This window comes from Oncorhynchus gorbuscha, linkage group LG16 (assembly GCF_021184085.1).
Source record: "Oncorhynchus gorbuscha isolate QuinsamMale2020 ecotype Even-year linkage group LG16, OgorEven_v1.0, whole genome shotgun sequence".
NCBI classification, from domain to species: Eukaryota; Metazoa; Chordata; class Actinopteri; order Salmoniformes; family Salmonidae; genus Oncorhynchus; species Oncorhynchus gorbuscha.
This window is the reverse complement of record NC_060188.1, coordinates 40263944-40284970: the sequence shown is the minus strand read 5'-3', so window position 1 is coordinate 40284970 and position 21027 is coordinate 40263944. Positions and strand designations below refer to the sequence as shown.

Below are 21027 nucleotides of genomic sequence, written 5' to 3'. Positions count from 1 at the left end.
ATCCTCCATTTCAGTTCTGCCAATTACGCAATTGTCCCTCACACCACCAATCTTTTCTTGAAAATATACCATTTGAATATTAATTTGTCAGCAGAAATTTTCATTCTAACATCTCTCTCAAATTGCAGATGAGTATTGCGTACTGGTACTATTAACTTTTAAAGGTATTTGTCTTGTGTTCTACAATATATACCCATTGTACTCAATTATTAAAGTGCACACCTTGAGGCTTAGTAGCTTGTACAGCCTGTACTTGGCAAATCCAGCCTCAGCCACTGTTTCCAGCATTAAATTCATTGTCATAGCCTATTAACAATATGCATGTCAGTTGCTTTGATGTGCCGAACCTTAACAAACGACAAAAAAAGGGTTATTTGCACTCCTGAATACCCTCTACACATCAGAGCTTTATGACAGAAATCAATCAGGGGGCAATCTTTCACACACCTCCACCGAATCGCTGATGTGTTGATACGGTTGGAAAGCGGCCTGAAGATGGATGGGTGGATGGGGAGACAGAGGGGAGACAGATGTGTGGCGTGCAGAGCAGCACGGGTAGGCGAGGTGATGGTGGATTGGATTGATCGAGACGCTTAGTGCCAAGAAAGGAGGAGAGCTGTGTGATGGTGGGGGAAGAGGAGGGTGGCTGTCTGAAAAGGGGAGGCAGCTCCCTTTGTGGGTTCTGATAACTGAGGCTGTGGAGGTCCCCTCCGAGATCTGAGATTAATGGCTCCGGGCTTACGGAGTCTAGCGGGGAGGAGAGGAAGGGAACGTGTGGACTGGGGAAGGACAAACACAGCCTCAGAGCAAGTGCCAGTGACAAGATAGGAGATCACATATACCAGCTCCTACCACAGCCTCCATCCCCACAGTCTCACAGCCCTGGACCCAGCATGGGTCTGAACATAGAATTATGGAGGGTGGTGTGGTATTGACACAGAGAGAGACTCTGGCCCACAAGCCTTCCTCCCACCCCCAGGTCATACAGTATAGGCTAGGCACAGCCAATCTGTAGGTCCTCTCCTGCTATGTATTTGTGCAGATTGAAGTCCAGGTTCGTGAGTGATGTGTCCACTGTGGATCTGACTACAGCACAGTATCACGTGTTGCCTACTAAATCAAGTTGGTAAGTTTATACAGTACATCAGTGTGTCGAGGACACCCTTGTTGACTGTAGAGATATTAAACAGTGACAGATTAACAGGGAGAGTGGGAAAATATGTTATGTACAGAAAAGGATGTTAAGTTCAAATTATTTCCCCCACAATTAGCCGTGGATAATGGATTGCAGGTTGTTTTGTCAGATATAATAATAACTCCACACTACATCTTATTGTAGCCCTCAGGGGAAGTTATAACAAATAAGTAAATGATTAGTTCCAGTGGTTTCTGAATTGAATAGAGCAGTCAGAGTCCGAGTCACTAATCTGCTTTCAACTAAACTCCTGGGACTGGAAGTGAATGGTGTAATGAGCGGAAACATCTGGGAATGTTACGATTCTGTCTTTACCTTTAAGTGTCGATTCAGTACAGATCCTTATCACGCAAAAGACTAATACTTCCCAGGTTGTCACTCATTACCATGGTAAACACTCATCATAGACATACATGTGATAATTACAGACGTGAATGTGGAGTATGTAGAAACATGCGATGTGTCTTTAAATATAAGGTGTAGAAGGTATCTGTCAACATCAGGGTATTTACCTGGCAGATAGGAGGGAAATAATAGCAGTACAGATCCAAACTACTGTCCCCACAACCATGTCTAATACGCACCATCAACACTGCTTTGGAGTATCCTGCTAATTTTATTTGGAGGAAAAAAAATTGCCTCGTGACAGATTTAGCCGGTCTGTACAGTCAGGGCCCAGTTTTCAGAACACCAATTATTTTATGAGGCACCAGCTCATCAATCAAATGTCCCTTTTCATGCTGAGTGACACAAATGAATTCTGTTTCCTTCCCTGGTACATAAACACAAAAGATGGACCCCGTCCACACGTCAGTATTCACAGTCCTCCACTGAGTAGGGAAGGTTGTATTGGGATGGTAGTGGTAATTAGAGGCTGCGTCCCGAATGACACCATATTCCCTTTAGAGTGCACTATTGGGAGGCAGCCATAGATTTCATGGGTAGCTGGTGGAGTGGCTGTGACTGAGTTTGCTCCATTTATGTCACAATCTTTGATGGCAGGCTGATTTCACAGCGGTAGTACTTGACTGTGTGCCGCACTGTGTGCAGCATAGATGACACTGATAGATGACACTGAGTGTTGGAAAACGACATCAGAGCTTCACTGAAATCTGACTGTTAATGCAAATAATAGTATATTTATATGACTATTTACTGTATATTGTAGATTTGTACCCTACTTTGCATGATTCATGATGGGTCTTGTCTAAAGTCAAGGGTACAGAGAGAATACAGGGAGGATAAATAGATTTTTGCAATGCTAATAAGTAAATCAATTTAGCCCACTGTAGAGTTATAGATTAAAACAATCTAAATTGGATATTTGTAAGTACATACTATTTATTGATGTAAAATGTTGTGCTTTACATAAAAGGAAACTGTGGCATTGAACTTCATGAAAAGAAAATGTATGCAAAGCAAATGTGTTTCAAGAGGAAATGCCTTCTTGCTAAATGGGAAATAAATTCATAGGCAATTAGAACCCTCTTTATTAAATTATTTAACAAGTAACCATGACAAATAAATAAGCCTAGGTTTACAGCTCTATGAGATGTGATTTCTCAATGCATTCTTGTCCTTGGCCCTAAACGCTACAGCTGAGAATGCTGTTCTCCTGCAACCAGCCTAATTTGTTACATAACATCATTTTCCTTGAGAGAAAGAAACATTTTACAGTTTAAGCACACAAAGTTGCATGTTAACAATAGCCGAATGTCAAAGGAAGTTTCCAAAGCACTGTCCAGTCTGGGGTAGGTGAATGCGCTGTTTGGTTCAAACACATCAGAGGATTCAAGCAACACAGTTCATAGACCTTACAACCCATCTATTGTGACTGCAACTTCACTCTATTGTGTCAGAGAGTACTTTACTTGTTTTGTGGTGTGTATTTGTTTAAACATTGGGAAATGCCATCTTTTAGGTGACTCAAATTTAGTTTTAAAAGGAATAATGAATATTTTCATTGCCAAACTGACCGTGTTATTGTGTTGTTAGACCCTGTCTGACCGTCTATTCCCTCTGTGTTCCAGGTGGCACCTCTCGGTGGTCTTCCCCGCCCTGCGACTGCTGCTGCAAGAACCACAAGGGAGAGGGCGAGAGCGGCACCTCCTTCAACGAGCTCTCCACCTCAAGCTCCGAGAGCCAGTCAGAGGCCAGCTCACCCCACGGCACCGTTATCTGTGGGCCGGTGAGCCAGCAGTCCCATGTCCATGTCCAGACCCTGGACCGGCCGCTGAAGAAGGGCCCGGTGCAGATGCTGCAGCAGTCAGAGCAGCGCAGGAAGAGTGATCTCCTCCGAACACTCACTGCCAGCTCCCGAGATACCAGCACCTGCAAGAAGAGGCCGGCCAAGGAGAAGATGACCATTGAGGAGGAGCTGGAGAAGTGCATCCAGGACTTCCGCAAGATCAAGATCCCTGAGCGCTTCCCGGAGAGGAAGTACATGTGGCAGGCAGATCTACTGAGGAAGTACCGTCTCTGAGAGGGATCCAGTTAAAACACTTAGGCATCACAGAGACAGCAAAAAAACACAAGCATAAAACCATGACTGTTTAGCTAACTGTATGTATAACTATATGTATTGGCACCCTTCCAATTTACTTGAATAATTCCATATTTCTCCACACCTTGTTATTGGGTTTTCAACATTGCAGAGCTTAAGTTAATTAACTTACAATTTAAATGTACATTTATTGGCACCTTTGAGCTACTATTTCATTGCACACCCTTTGGCCAAGATAGCTGCCAACAAATGCTTCTTGTAGCCATCAATGGGCTTGCTGCACCTTTCTACTTCAACATTTTTGGACACTGGGTTGAACTTTGTACTCCATCTGCTGATTTCACAATGTCTTGCACACATTCAAGGTCCCCAGAGGCAGCAAAGTAACCCACAGCATTATCGAACCTGCCCCATGGTTGATCGTAAGGAGGGTGTTCTTTTCTTTAAATGCTTCATTTAGTCATAGGTAAACATAGGAAGACCCCACTGCTGAAGGAGACACAAAAAAGCCTGTTGAACTTCTCAAAATAACTACCGAAACAAGCCTAAATCCTGGGGCAAATGTTCTGTGGACCAACGAAACAACATTTGAGCTTTAGCAAAACAGATGAGCACTGTGTTTACTGATGACAAAATGAAAAATTCAATGAAAGACCCTCCCCTACAATCAAATATGGGGGAAGTTTGATAATGCTGTGGGGTTCCTTTCCTGCCTCTAATACTGGAGTCCTTGTTTTGCACAAGGCATCAATAAATCTTCAGATGATCAGGGGATTTGGAGTCCAATGTTCAACCCAGTGTCCAAACTGGGTCCCCATTGAAGGTTGTGGATCTTCCTGCAGGACAATGACCCCAAACACACATCAAAAATCACCCAGGAATGGCTCAAGAAGAGATTCTGGACAGTTCTGGAGTAGCCAGCGAAGAGTCCAAATCTAAGTCACATTGAAAACCTATGGTGAGATCTGAAAACAGCAATTGGTGGAGGCCACCCCTCAAAAATGTAAGAACTACAGCAGTTTGCTTCTGAAAAGTGGGCCAAATTGCCAGGAGAAATTTGCAGCAAGCTCAATGACGGTACAGGAAGTGTTTGTCTGCAGCTTTCTTGATCAAAGGCTTTGCAACCAAGTACTAGCTCCAGGGTGCCAATCATTTTGTCCATGCCATTTGTCTTTATTTTCTCAATTAAAATTGTAAACATAAGTTTACAAAAAAAAAATTGGTTCTGTTTGTGTTGAAAATTCAACAACTTATTTTAGAATTATTTAAGAAAGGTCCACGGGTGCCAATATATTTGGCCGCAACTGTATGTATGTATGTATGTATGTATGTATGTATGTATGTATGTATGTATGTATGTATGTATGTATGTATGTATGTATGTATGTATGTATGTATGTATGTATGTATGTATGTATGTATGTATGTATGTATGTATGTATGTATGTATGTATGTATGTATGTATGTATGTATGTATGTATGTATGTATGTATGTATGTATGTATGTATGTATGTATGTATGTATGTATGTATGTATGTATTGATGCTCATCGCCACTGCCTCAGTGTCTAATGGAATAATGGCAATTCTTCACCAACTGCTTCCTGTACACTCAAAGGGTATATCTGACTGCACAGTTTTATCCACAATCTTTTGAAAGCACTAAAGAGCACAATTGGTGTGTGAGAGATTGTTCTACACACTGTTGATTTTTGCATGCAGATTGCACAGAAATCGAAGATACGCATGTATCAGAAGGATAAATGATTCATGCTGTCCCGATAATGCACTTTCTAAAAATACCTGCTGCCAGAGCGGAGGGGATGAATAGCTTCTTTGATTTCAACACTTTCAGGAACGCAGGCAACTCCAGAGGAAGTATGGGCTTTTTTTTCAGTTGGGGAATTTGAAAAACACCGAAAGATACTGTATATCAAAACAGCTTTCTGATGGAAATGGGAAGGGATACAGATGAAGGTGTTCCTTAAGGGGTGATGAAGGATGGGTTTATTTTAATGAGATTGAAGTCAAACACAAAGAAACACACTGAAAAGAGGGAGTAGTCCTGTGCAATTGCTTTCCCCAAAATGTTAACTACAGTTACAGCAGGTGTTAATGATTATTAGGTGCTGGGGTACATGGACAAGGGTAATAGACATGGTTGATGACATCCCTGCAGATATTGATGAGACTTGTAGGTTATTGATGAATATACGCTGCTCTTGTTTTCACTGAATACCACATCTAAATATTGTTTGTTTTCTGTATCCTTACATGCCTTGGTGAGGATCAAAGTACATGGGGGGGGGGGGGGGTGTTGTTATCAAGTTCATTATGTAACAAAGCAGTAAGCACAGACATGCGCTAACAATTTCCAGAATAATGTAATTATTTTGGGAATATTACATTTAAGATTATGACTGATGACACAGGATGACAGTGAGTCCAAGTCCTCCTGTTACATAAATAACACACTTGGCAAATCTTATTTTCTGATCATGAGATGTACATTTGCGGTAGGGTAGCCTTGTGGTTAGAGCGTTGGGCTAGTAACCGAAAGGTTGCAAGTTTGAATCCCCGAGCTGACAAGGTACAAATCTGTCGTTCTGCCGCTGAACAAGGCAGTTAATCCACTGTTACTAGGCCATCATTAAAAATATGAATTTGTTCTTAACTGACTTGCCTAGTTAAATAAAGGTTAAAAAAATATATATATATATATATGGACTGCAATGTATATTTAATTGCAAATGCAGTACACTTCAGTTCCATACAGATAGCTGCTAAAACGTTCAATGCTAACTGAAAAATAGATCTATGGTCTCACTTGCAGCGAACCAGCAGAACTTAAAGGGTAGGCAGCATTAATGTAAACACTTGTAACATATGGATTTGCATTAATATGCACATCAATAACTCACATTTCAATCTTTCGAGGTATAATATAAAACCGATCAGAATTCTGAAGCCTGCCAATGCCATGTTGGAAAATGTTTTCCAGGGTGTGATGTAATATGGTGGACCCGGCAAGACAGCCTAGTTCCTATAACTCCAACAGAAATAATTTCAAATGTAAAACTTCAAATGAAACCAAATCGTTTGCACTCATGACTACTGGTTTCAATTACATTTTCACCAAACTTACAAGCAAATACTTTATGAATTTATTGATACAAATCAACTTGTTAGTTTGCTAGCCAACTAGCCAGCTAATGTTAGCCCTACCAGCCTGCTAACATTACGTTAGGACTGAATGAGTCAGTCAGTTGCTATCAACACCCAGTTTACAGCTCCATTAAAGTAAACCAAAGTTTTGGAAATACATAATGCCATCTAACAAAATATCAAAGATTGTTAGGTATATGCAGTTATCTTATCCAGCAAGATATACAGCCAGTTAATATTAGCTATTTAGCCAATTATGTTAGCTATTAGCCTAGCTAACCAGCACAGTTATGGTCAGTAAGCTAGAGCTCAACTACCGGAGACCAGTTAGAACACAACACAACTAAAACCGCAGATCAAAAGAGCAGAGACTTACTGATTGATGGCTGGGGCCCATCTGATGGTAAGAGACAGGAAAAATCCAATAACTACAGCAAGGAAAATAAAAAATAGATTGATTCCAGATGTCAGATGTCAGAGCACTAGCACAAGGTGAAAAAAGTTACAAAACTCTAGTTGCTTACTTCACAGAGAACATGCCGAAAAAGAAATGAAAATAGATGAGGTACTATAGTTACACAATTAGAGAAAGCAGGTATAATTTTACATTTTCTGGTTTTGAGCCCACGGCAAGAAGGCACCAGAGCCTGCAGTGCAAACAGGTTCCCTCTAGATAACACAACCACAAAGTCAGTGAAGCCATGAGCTGTGGCTAGCTAATGAACTAGCATAAAAACTCGGCAAGACAGAGTAAATTCTCCATATGACGTTGAGAAATAGTGCATTGTGGGTAGTTTAGAAGATATCCGGAAATAAGTTAATAAATACGTTATAACCCAAACACATAACTATGTTTGCATTTATAGGTAACCAGATTGTGACTACAAGTAAGTATTTGATCACACTGTGTTTTTACATTGGTGAATAATGCTTCCTACCCTTTAACGCACTCCTGCAGATTACCACTGGATTTCTTAAAACGCTACTAACGGGAGATGACATGCACCTGCGGGCTAAACTAAGCTTGATTGCAATGAAAAAAAAGGACAAACCAGAAGTTCAGTTGATCTCTCGTTGTTACCATGATTAAGATACCAGACAGCTGGTCCAGATTCTGTTCTTGCAAATGATTAGGAGCATCAGAAACCGTAATAGGCTGACCACACCGCTCGCGTCCCGTCACCGAGCGTCTGCGTTGCCAAGGGATAAAATTGAACTCCTTTATATTTCTGATGCAGATCGCGCTGCAAGTCCTGCCTCTCCAATCTCCTCATTGGTTTATAGAAGCAGGTACCCACGTGCCATCTCCTCATTGGTTATACCCACGCGGGTGATTGAAAGACGAACTGTGTTGCCGGTTGGTGTAGTAATACTATGAAAGTTTAGATGCCAATCACCATATAAGTTCAAAGATGAAAAAGCCTGGAAGGAGGAGAGATGACTAGAAATGATTCGGTTGACCGTTTTATGCGTGGATTAATTGTCGGAGTAGAGGACCTTGTGCATTTCAGGTAAAATAACAACTCAATGTTTGTATCCCGAATTTGTCCTATTTAGCAACAGCAAGCTAGCTAAATAGGACAAATTCGCTAGCAAGTGCAAGCTTGCATGCTTTTTACCTGTTCCCAAATTAATGTAATTGGTTCAGAGTTTGTTTTGATATTTTGACCTTCGTGTCATGATTGCGTTTGGTGTAGGGGGACAAAATAAATATATGCACTGTGGCGCATGATGGCGCGCACACGCAGCCGGTTTTGGGTTCCGTGTAAGGCTGATGAATGTAAAAATACTTATTTGAGTATAAGAATATAGAAGTAGTAGGCCTATATTTTATTCAAACAAATGGCAAAATAGTGTAATTATATGCCATTTGAAATATCTTTATAGACGACATTTTCATTTGATAAATAAACATTGATTATACAACTCAATCACGATTTACTTAAATACTTTTCAGGTATATTTTTTCCCCGATTTTGAAATTACCATATCAGACAATTTTATTTTAAAGATGGTCGTTTTTAATGGATTACATCAGTTGGAAACAAATAAAATAATAAGAGTAGGCTATACCATCAACATTATTTTTCCATTCATACAGCATGTCGAGTACATTTCCACAGTAGATTTGCCGTGGTAAACAAGGAAATACTTTATTTCAGTTTTATGAAATGATTGTCAAATAGATATATCGGCCTTAGTCTGCTCATAAAATAGAACTACATTTTTACGAAGATAATACCAACCAGAGGGCGAAAATGTTGACTAAAAGATAACATTGACATCAACGTTAGGGAACAGTAAATCGCTGGCCAATGTTGGTTGCAATTGAGATCAGCTGTGCGGATGACTTTAGCACATATTGATGTTTTAACGAGAGATCAGCTGGCGATCATCTGGCACTTTTTGATGGTTGCAATAGGCACATGATGTGCATCAGCAAGCTATACAAGATGATGTTGAGCTAACGAGCACTTGCTGTATATCAGATGTAGTACACTCATTTCAGCACCCTTATTGAATGACAACTCTATTAGATTCTTCCACTCTAGCCCTGGCTTCAAAGGTCAAAGCTCTGGTGATGATGCTCTTGTTTCTTAAACCTGAATATATATATATATATATATATATATATATATATATATATATATATATATATATATATTTTAAACAGCATGTCAACCGTTGAGCATACATTAATGTCCACTAGTTATAATGTCCACACTTTATACTTGACTTTGTCTGTTTGTATAAAACACTATGATGTGAAAGGAATTGGATCTATCAAATCACATTTTATTGGTCACATAGACATATTTAGCAGATGTTATTGTGGGTGTAGAGAAGTGCTTGTGTTCCTAGCTCCAACAGTGCAGTAGGATCTAACAATTCCCAACAGTACACATGTCATATGTCAGTTGAGCCGAGGTGAGGACGGAGTCAAGCGCAGGACACAGAACTGAGTAAAATAACGTATTTTACTCTGAAAAATCAATCAGACAAAATAATCCACGCAGGGACAACAAACCCTAAAACAAACAGGAATATTCACGCACAAAACATAATGGGAACCAGAGGGTTAAAATAGGGAAATAATAATAACTTAATGGGAACCAGGTGTGTACACTCAAGACATAACAAATTGAAAAAAGAAACATGGATCGGTGGCAGCTAGAAAGCCGGTGACGATGACCGCCGAACGACGCCCAAACAAGGAGAGGCACCAACTTCGGCTGAAGTCGTGACAACACACATCTCTAAAAGTAAAAGAATGGAATTAAGAAATAAATCAATATTAGGATGTTATGGATATCCTGAAAAATGTTCAATACATCTGCTCATAGAACTTTCAATGACATAAGTCTTGGATACAATCACATTTTCAAAGCACAATTGTAAAGAAAATAATACCCATGTTTATGTCTATTTATTAAGATAGTTTTAGTTGCCCCTGCACTGCCCATTGTATGTATGTTCCAGAATCACTATGTAGGGATCGATAAATTATAATGAAATACCCAGCACAAATCTAAAATATAGTTGTTGATTTGCTATACAAGAGATTGTTGTTTTCTTAAATAATGCCCATGTACAAGCCATGCATTTGGACTACTATTAAGTTAATCAGTGGTTACTGTTTAGTGCAATATACAAATAGACGATTGGCAGTTAAAACTCTCACAAAATGGTTTTCCCCATTTATTTATTCAGTCATTCATGTATGATTTATTTTACCTACATACTGTATTTCATAATATGTATTTTTCCTTCCAAAGTATTTTATCTTGTCAATTACATCTGTATAAAAGAATAGCTACATATAACTTATCATACAAAGATATTACATTCTAAGTAACCCAAAAATGTATTATATTTTATGCAGTTGTGCATTTATTGTCAAGAATCTTGCCCTGGAGGCAGCTCTGCAGAGTGGTCACTAGCTGACATGGCCACAAAGTCATGAAATCTGATTTTGAACCTAATCATAACCCTAAATTGAGCCACACTGCTAACTGTAATGCCTAATCCTAACCTTAAATTAAGACCAAAAGCTCATGTTTGTTTTCATGAATTTTTATGATATAGCCAATTTTGACTTTGCAGCAGGCCCTTATTGCGGAAACCATTCAGTTCTGCCTCCAGGGCGAGATTCATGACAACAAACGTCAACCTGCATATTGCATATGTAAATAATGACGTCCATCAACAAGGTGTAAATGCATTCTCATCCCTGTGAGAACTGATTGATAGTCTAAGTAGTACAGTAGACTAACGTTAATGTCGTTATTTTCATTACACCTATAGAATCATAGTGGGAGGTGTCTCAAATTGGCCTGTGCATAGCTAAATATAACCCATGATGCAGTGAACAAAAACCTCACAGTAAAGCAGTGAACAAAGCCAGCATGTATGAAACATGAACACACGTGGTTGGCTCACATCAGTAGCCCTGTTAAAGGAAAGCCTGCAGTGTGGTTTTGTATTACATCCACAACAGCAGAGCCTATAAAGAGGATTACTCAGCATGTTAAACACTGAACAAAGATGGTTGTATGATGGAAATGCAATAGCAAATACTGCCCATTTTTCAGATGTGTAAATATGGAATAATTTTCATTGTGTGTTCATAGTACTGAATACTGTACATATTGGTTACAACTGGAGTCACTGAACTGATAGTGTGGATCTGAGTGCAGTTTTTGTTCATTTACTTTAAACACCATTATCCATGATCTCATATGGTTTACTATCACCTTACTAACACCCAGTACAAAAAAAGTCAGTCTTAAGTAAATACTTGTTTACAAGTTCTGAAAAAGAGCATAGTAGAATACAAGACACACGGTGGCCTTCAAATGTAGATTGGAGCTTTTTTGCACAATGTTGGGTGAATTATATTGTACATAACAAAGAAGATATTTGTAAAAGATAAAGCTGTACATATTCACCAAACGCACAGACACGATACAGCCACATGGATAAATCATAGATCATGCATCAGATATAATTTCATTTGAATATAGTTGAATAATTCATTAGTGATCAGATACAGAGGCCTGTCAGTCCACTCCCCAAAATAAAAATAATATTCAGAACTTGACAACTGTATAACTTCCATGCTACAGTCTGATGAATCAATGTTGATATGAATGCAAATAAGTATGGATCTGTTTTACATTCAAAATATATGTATTCCGAGAAAGAGAAGGAGATTAAAGTGTGTGATTTACTATTTCAGTTAGAGCATTCTGTCTGACTCCTTTGTTTGCTAGATAGTTATACCCAGTTACAGAGCCCTTGTAAGTGAATGCAAGTCCTGTAATTGTGTTCTTATTACAAGTCCTTTTCAATGTGTGATCCATGAAGAAAACCACAATAGAAGGAAGCAGCCACGATAGACCAGGACATACAGTTGAAGTCTGAAGTTTACATACATTTAGGTTGGAGTCAATAAAACTTGTTTCTTGTTAACAAACGATAGTTTTGGCAAGTTGGTTAGGACATCTACTCTGTGCATGACACAAGTAGTTTTTCCAACAATTGTTTACAGACAGATTATTTCAAGTATAATTCACTGTATCACAATTCCAGTGTGTCAAAAGTTTACTTACACTAAGTTGACTGTGCTTTTAATCAGCTTGGAAAATTCCAGAAAATCAGTCATGGCTTTAGAAGACTCTGACAGGCTAATTGACATAATTTGAGTCAATTGGATGTGTACCTGTGGTTATATTTCAAGGCCTACCTTCAAACTCAGTGCCTCTTTGCTTGACATCATGGGAAAATTAAAATAAATCAGCCAAGACCTCAGAAAAACAATTGTAGACTTCCACAAGTCTGGTTCATCCTTGTGAGCAATTTCCAAACGCCTGAAGGTACCATGTTCATCTGTACAAACAATAATACGCAAGTATAGACACCATGGGACCACACAGCCGTCATACCGCTCAGGAAGGAGACCCATACTGTCTCCTAGAGATGAACGTACTATGGTGCGAAAAGTGCAAATCAATCCCAGAACAACAGCAAAGGACCTTGTGAAGATGCTGGAGGAAACAGGTACAAAATTATCTATATCCACAGTAAAACAAGTCCTATATCGACATAAACTGAATGGCAGCTCAGCAAGGAAGAAGCCACTGCTCCAAAACCACCATAAAAAAGCCAGACTACGGTTTGCAACAGTACATGGGGACAACGATTTTTTTGGAGAAATGTCCTCTGGTCTGATGAAACAAAAATAGAACTGTTTGGCCACAATGACCACCATTATGTTTGGAGGAAAAAGGGGGAGGCTTGCAAGCCGAAGATCACCATCCCAACCATGAAGCACGGGGTGGCAGCATCATGTTGTGGGGGTGCTTTGCTGCAGGAGGGACTGGTGCACTTCACAAAATAGATGGCATCATGAGGAAGGAAATATTATGTGGATATATTGAAGCAACATCTCAAGACATCAGACAGGAAGTTAAAGCTTAGTTGCAAATGGATCAATGGGCAATGACCCTAAGCATACTTCCAAAGTTGTGGTAAAATGGCTTAAGGACAACAAAGTCAAGGTATTGGAGTGGCCATCACAAAGCCATCAAATCAAATCACGTGTTAAATGACCTCAATCCTATTGAGAAAGGAGGACGAGAAACCTGACTCAGTTACACCAGCTCTGTCAGGAGGAATGGGCCAAAATTCACCCTACTTATTGCGGAAGGCTACCCGAAACGTTTGACCCAAATTTAACAATTTAAAGACGATACTACCAAATACTAATCGAGTGTATGTAAACTTCTGACCCACTGGGAATGTGATGAAATAAATAAGAGCTGAAATAAATCACTCTCTGCTATTTTTCTGACATTTCACATTCTTAAAATAGAGTGGTGACCCTAACTGATCTAAAACAGGACATTTTTATCTGGATTACATGTCAGGAATTGTAAAAACTGAGTTTAAATGTATTTGGCTAAGGTGTATGTAAACTTCCAACTTCAACTGTATAAACAAAGATTGTTGTTTTGTGTTGTTTTGATTAAAAAAAGGTCCAGAACGTGTGCATGTTGCTATATGAATTATTGCAGATCATTTAATCTGTTATTGTGAAAATGTCAAAACTGAAATAATTACCCAAAAAAAGATTTGCAAAAAAAAGATAAGCACAAAAGTGTGGATTGTGTTGTGATAATTCTCCACTGGTGTATGATTTTATGAATAAAACGTCATGTAACACGTCTTTGTCACGTTCTGACCTGAGTTCCTTTGTTATGTCTTTGTTTTAGTTTGGTCAGGGTGTCAGTTGTGGTGGGTAGTCTATGTTTTTAAAAATCTATGTTGTGGTTATGTGTTTGGCCTGGTATGGTTCTCAATCAGAGGCAGATGTCGTTCGATGTCTCTGATTGAGAATCATACTTAGGTAACCTTTTCCCACCTGTGTTTTGTGGGTGATTATTTTCTGATTTGTGTCTTCACCAGACAGGACTGTTTCGTTGTCGTTTTCATTCTTTCACTTTGTTGTTTTGTTATTCAGTGTTCAGTTGATTTATTAAATATTAACATGGACACATACCACGCTGCGCATTGGTCCGATCTTGACTACTCTTTGTCAGAGGAGGACGAATTACGTTACAGTCTTTGGATACAAGAAAAGGAATTTTGGAAATGTACAATTACATCGAATAAAAATATGCATTCTGTACAATGACCTGTTGGTTGGATTTCTTCTTGAGTTGTGAGGAGATTTTTATCAAATATTCAGAATGAGAGAAACTAAATTGAAGACTTATCACGACATGATGCAGATGCAGATACGGGATGCAGATAGTTTGTTAAACTAGGCAAGTCAGTTAAGAACAAATTCTTATTTACAATGACAGCCTAGGAACAGTGGGTTAACTGCTTTGTTCAGGGGCAGACGGAATGACAGATTTTTACCTTGTCAGCTCGATCTAGCAACCTTTCGGTCTAACCACTAGGCTACCTGCCGCTCCTATAGTACAGTTCTCAGATCATTTATTAATAACACAGGGCAGGCAAAGGACAGGTCGAGGACGGTCAGAAGTTCGTGATCAAATCAGAGTCAGGCAGGTGCAGGCTCGGGGTCAGGGCAGGCAGAATTATCAGAACCGGGAAAAACTAGGAAACAGAACAAACAGGAAGATGGGAAAGTACGCTGGTAAGACCTAACAACATATGTGGCAGGGTCTACAGGAAATCACTGGCTACAAAAAAAACAGCCACGTCACGGACACCGACATCTTGCTTCCAAACAAACTAAACACCTTCCTTGCCCACATTGAGGATAATACAGTGCCACCGTTGCAGCCCGCTAACAAGGCCTGCACCCCCCCCCCTCCCCCTCTTTCTCCGTGTCCGAAGTGAGTAAGACATTTATACGTGTTAACCTTCGCAATGCTGCTGGCCCAGACAGCATCCCTAGCCGCATCCTGAGAGCATGCGCAGACCAGCTGGCTGGTGTGTTTACAGACATAATCAATTGCTCCCTATCCCAGTCTGCTGTCCCCACATGCTTCAAGATGGCCACCATTGTTCCTGTACCCAAGAAGGCAAAGTTAACTGAACTAAATGACTACCACCCCATAGCACTCACTTCTGTCATCATGAAGTGCTTTGAGAGACCAGTCAATGATCTTATCTCCACCTTACCTGCCTCCCTAGACCCACTTCAGTTTGTATACCGCCACAACAGGTCCACAGACGATGCAATCGCCATCAAAAGGCACACTGCCCTATCCCATCTGGATAAGAAGAATACCTATTTAAGAATGCTGTTGACATCAGCATTTAACACCATAGTACCCTTCAAGATCATCATTAAGCTGGAGGCCCTGGGTCTTAAGCCTGCCCTGCGCAATTGGGTCCTGGACTTTCTGAGTGCTCAGCCCCCTCCTGTACTCTCTGTTCACCCATGACTGCGTGGCCATGCACGCCTCCAACTCATCAACTAATCATCAAGTTTGCAGACGACACAGCAGTAGTGGGCTTGACTACCAACAATGACGAGACAGCTTACAGGGAAGAAGTGAGGGCACTTGGAGTATGGTAACAGGAAAACAACCGCTCACTCAACATCAACAAAACAAAGGAGATGATCGTGGACTTCAGGAAACAGCAGAGGGAGCACCCCCCTATTCAGGTGGAAAGTTTTAAGTCCCTCGGCATACAGACAAACTGAAATGGTCCACCCACACAGACAGCGTGGTGAAGAAGGTTTAACAGCGTCCCTTCAACCTCAGGAGGCTGAAGAAATTTAGCTTGTCACCTAAAACCCTGACAAACCTTTACAGATGCACAATGAGAGCATCCTGTTGGGCTGTATCACCGCCTGGTACAGCAACTGCACCACTCTCAACCGCAAGGCTCCCCAGAGGGTGGTGCAAAACACATCACCGGGAGCAACTTACAGTGCACAATGTCACAGGAAGGCCAAGAAGATCATCAAGGACAACAACCACCCGACCCACTGCCTGTTCACCCCACTACCATCCAGAAGTCGAGGTCAGTATAGGTGCATCAAAGCTGGGACCGAGAGACTGGAAAACAGCTTTTGTCTCAAGGCCATCAGACTGCTAAACAGTAATCACTAATGCAGAGAGGCTGCTGCCTACATAGAAACTCAAATCACTGGCCACTTTAATAAATGGATCACTAGTCACTTTAAACAATGCCACTTTAAAATGTTAAACATATCTTACATTACCAACTATTGCACCTTGTCTATCGCTCATCCATATATTTATATGTACATATTCTGATTCATCCCTTTAGATTTGTGTGTATTAGGTAGTTGTTGGAACTGTTAGATTAATTGTTAGATATACACTGTCGGAACTAGAAGCACAAGCATTTCGCTCCTCTTGTATTAATATCTGCTGACCATGTGTATGTGACCAATAACATTTGATTTGACAAGACAAGATGAACTGGCAACAGACAAACAGAGAACAGGTATAAATACACAGGGGATAATGGGGCGGATGGGTGACACCTGGAGGGGGTGGAGACAAGCACAAAGACAGGTGTAACAGATCAGGGTGTGACAGACTATGGAGTGGGTTTAGTATTCAGTGAAGTGTTGAAAGTTAGAGGGTTTAAAAAAAAATAGGATTGCAGTAGTTTAGCATATGAGGGAATGGGTGCACACTGTGTTCCAAAATGGAACACCATGTTCCAAATTTCGGTTTGGTCAAAATATGTACAGTATTTTGCTCCTTAGTGCCACCCCATACAGCAGGGGTCGGCAACAGGTGATTGTGATTTATTTTCATTTAGAAAATACAGTATGTTCCCACATATTCCCACAATTAAAGGAAGACCTATGTGATTGTGTCTCCATGTAATCAAGGTATGACATGATTATGTTATTTTCAAATACGATCTCTTTTTGGGCTTACTCGTGGTCAATTTGCAGTGTACAAATTATTATGATTATTTTCCGGTCCCCCGACCAGCCGCTCTGACAAAAACCAAACCACAGCAAAATCCAGGTACCTACCATACAGGTATAAATACACAGGGGATAATGGGGCGGATGGGTGACACCTGGAGGGGGTGGAGACAAGCACAAAGACAGGTGTAACAGATCAGGGTGTGACAGACTATGGAGTGGGTTTAGTATTCAGTGAAGTGTTGAAAGTTAGAGGGTTTAAAAAAAATAGGATTGCAGTAGTTTAGCATATGAGGGAATGGGTGCACACTGTGTTCCAAAATGGAACACCATGTTCCAAATTTCGGTTTGGTCAAAATATGTACAGTATTTTGCTCCTTAGTGCCACCCCATACAGCAGGGGTCGGCAACAGGTGATTGTGATTTATTTTCATTTAGAAAATACAGTATGTTCCCACATATTCCCACAATTAAAGGAAGACCTATGTGATTGTGTCTCCATGTAATCAAGGCATGACATGATTATGTTATTTTCAAATACGATCTCTTTTTGGGCTTACTCGTGGTCAATTTGAAGTGTACAAATTATTATGATTATTTTCCGGTCCCCCGACCAGCCGCTCTGACAAAAACCAAACCACAGCAAAATCCAGGTACCTACCATACAGTTAAAGTAGATGGGATTGATCTCAACCCAAGTCGATCACAAAAACTCAACATTACATTTCAGTGTGTAAAGAGAATATGATTGATAAAAGACAGGAGTTAACAGGTGTGTGGGATGGTAGGTGAGCTTGAAATATGTTCATCTTGTGAAGAGGAGCTCTCCCTGTAACACTCCACATCACACCACAACCTCGCCAAAACACAATTAAAACAAGTCTTTGTTTTCTGGCAGCATATGAACAGGAATCTGCTATTTTTGTGAGATGTTGATCCCCTCGATCTGCAGATAATTAACTCATTTCAAAAGCCAATAGCCGGCTATCGACTGTGAAACATCTTTTCATGTCCCTCTCAGCTGTTGTGTTGAACATAATAATTCTTCATTGCAGAGGAATGTGCTTTGTGTGTTGCTTGTGTCTCAAAGGGACGGACCCGGAGACCGTGGGACTGTCAGCACCATCTCCCAAACAAGGATGCAACATGATCTATTTTTCAGTAGAACAAAAGAAAGCAGTCATTCTTGTGCGGCAATCAGATGATCGGTTTTGATCATCAACACTGTTGAATGGCTGCCAACCATTCTCAACATACAACAACCTTTAGTATCCACTAAGATAACCAGGAGAAATATTTAGAAACTAATTTCCTCAGTGACACTGTGCCTCTGTCACTCCAGTCTTAAAAAAGCCACACGTTCAGTAACTGTAGCATGCTTGGTATTGTGCAAAGATCCCCCAAAAAACTAAATTAACAGTCAAGATTCTGAATGATTGGCATGTTTTAGAGCACAACGTCTGAATGGAACCAGGACGAGGCTACAGTCCTGTCTTAGTGCCTGCTGAATATGTGTGTCCTGGATATTGTCTAGGAGGGTAGGGAAGCATATGTATGCTATCTGCACATGGCTGAGGAGAGAAGGGGTAAGCGAGAGAGACCTTTCTTTATTATTACACACAGACCGAGCAGAGGGGAACTTGATAAAGCTTTGCATTCTGGGCGAATAAATTATTCAGAGCATTGTAGTGTGTTCTCTGAAGTCTTGGTAGCCAATTTCTACTTACCAAGGCGTCACACATAAAAACCAGTTGTGGCATCTGCAAAAGCAGCGATTTTCACAACGCTCTTGAAATATATGGGCTTTGGAGCCTCAGGGTTATATAGTGTTATTCAGCTTTTCCGCATGTTCCATCCAGCCATCCTTTGTTCTCAATATAATGACAATGAAAAAGCAATATTTAGAAAAGCTTAGTAAATCAAAGCAAAAAAGCTACTGATTTGCATAAATGATGTGTGTACTTTATTTGCATAAAGTATGTGTGTACAGTTGTAGTTGAGTTGTTTTCAGTTGTACTTTGTCTTTGCAGCTCTGCATTTGGAGGCTCAAGTCAATGTTCCCTTTTGTAGCGTTGACAAAACAGCTCAATCCCCAGGTAGACATGACTTCTAGCTCGTAAGAGACGTTCAATAAATATACTGAAGGCATTTGACAATAATTCCACATTGTATCATGCTCTCACATTATTCCAAACCCAGACATTGGCCATTTCACTTTAATGGACAGGATACCATAATGGACTTCTACTCTATAATGACTTCCTAGCAGCTCAATGTATTAGCCTGGGTCAGTAAGTAGCAAACTCAATATCTTCCACAGGTTCCCACAATTCTGTCTAAACCACCCAAATAGCAGAGGAAATGTAGACATAGTGTATCTCTCCAGAGCCATTTGGCAATGGAATAGCAATTGATTCATGCCTTGAGCATCCTGTTAGTCCAAGGAAGAAAAGCTGAATGGATTTCTGGGTGAAGTCCTATAAAGAATAACAAGTGACAATATTAGTGAATCATGGTTGAATATTTACAGTGTTAAATAACCCCCCCTAGGTGTGAATACATTTTCCATAAGAAAGCGATAAGAACATAGAACTGATGCCATGCACGGCTGCTGTGTAAACACATGAGAAATGTGCCTGTTGCTTAATGTGTTTGTGCTTTATGTACATTCTGACCAGTCCATCTAAGTGGGGTTGTTAGGGTGTGATATGTTTGGGCAACACTTTATTTGTATAGTCCATCTGTAGATGCTCTACAGGCTATCAGTAACATTTCAACTATCTATCTATCTATCTATCTATCTATCTATCTATCTATCTATCTATCTATCTACAGTACCTTGCGAAAGTATTCGGCCCCCTTGAACTTTGCGACCTTTTGCCACATTTCAGGCTTCAAACATAAAGATATAAAACTGTATTTTTTTGTGAAGAATCAACAACAAGTGGGACACAATCATGAAGTGGAACGACATTTATTGGATATTTCCATTTTCTTTAACAAATCAAAAACTGAAAAATTGGGCGTGCAAAATTATTCAGCCACTTTACTTTCAGTGCAGCAAACTCTCTCCAGAAGTTCAGTGAGGATCTCTGAATGATCCAATGTTGACCTAAATGACTAATGATGATAAATACAATCCACCTGTGTGTAATCAAGTCTCCGTATAAATGCACCTGCACTGTGATAGTCTCAGAGGTCCGTTAAAAGCGCAGAGAGCATCATGAAGAACAAGGAACACACCAGGCAGGTCCAAGATACTGTTGTGAAGAAGTTTAAAGCCGGATTTGGATACAAAAAGATTTCCCAAGCTTTAAACATCCCAAGGAGCACTGTGCAAGCGATAATATTGAAATGGAAGGAGTATCAGACCACTGCAAATCTACCAAGACCTGGCCGCCCCTCTAAACTTTCAGCTCATACAAGGAGAAGACTGATCAGAGATGCAGCCAAGAGGCCCATGATTACTCTGGATGAACTGCAGAGATCTAGAGCTGAGGTGGGAGACTCTGTCCATAGGACAACAATCAGTCGTATATTGCACAAATCTGGCCTTTATGGAAGAGTGGCAAGAAGAAAGCCATTTCTTAAAGATATCCATAAAAAGGTGTCATTTAAAGTTTGCCACAAGCCACCTGGGAGACACACCAAACATGTGGAAGATGGTGCTCTGGTCAGATGAAACCTAAATTGAACATTTTGGCAACAATGCAAAACGTTATGTTTGGCGTAAAAGCAACACAGCTCATCACCCTGAACACACT

The 21027-nt window shown here is 40.2% G+C and overlaps 1 protein-coding gene across 1 annotated transcript in view; it reads left to right on the top strand.

Moving 5' to 3' along the window:
* The window catches only part of LOC124000122 (BTB/POZ domain-containing protein KCTD16-like), a 90053-nt gene extending 85082 nt beyond the window's left edge, over nucleotides 1-4971 (top strand). The window contains exon 2 of the mRNA XM_046306281.1: nucleotides 3226-4971. Coding sequence (XP_046162237.1) covers nucleotides 3226-3677 — 452 coding nt within the window. The 3' untranslated portion in view covers nucleotides 3678-4971. The remainder of the gene's footprint in view (nucleotides 1-3225) is intronic.
* Nucleotides 4972-21027: the final 16056 nt, after the last annotated feature.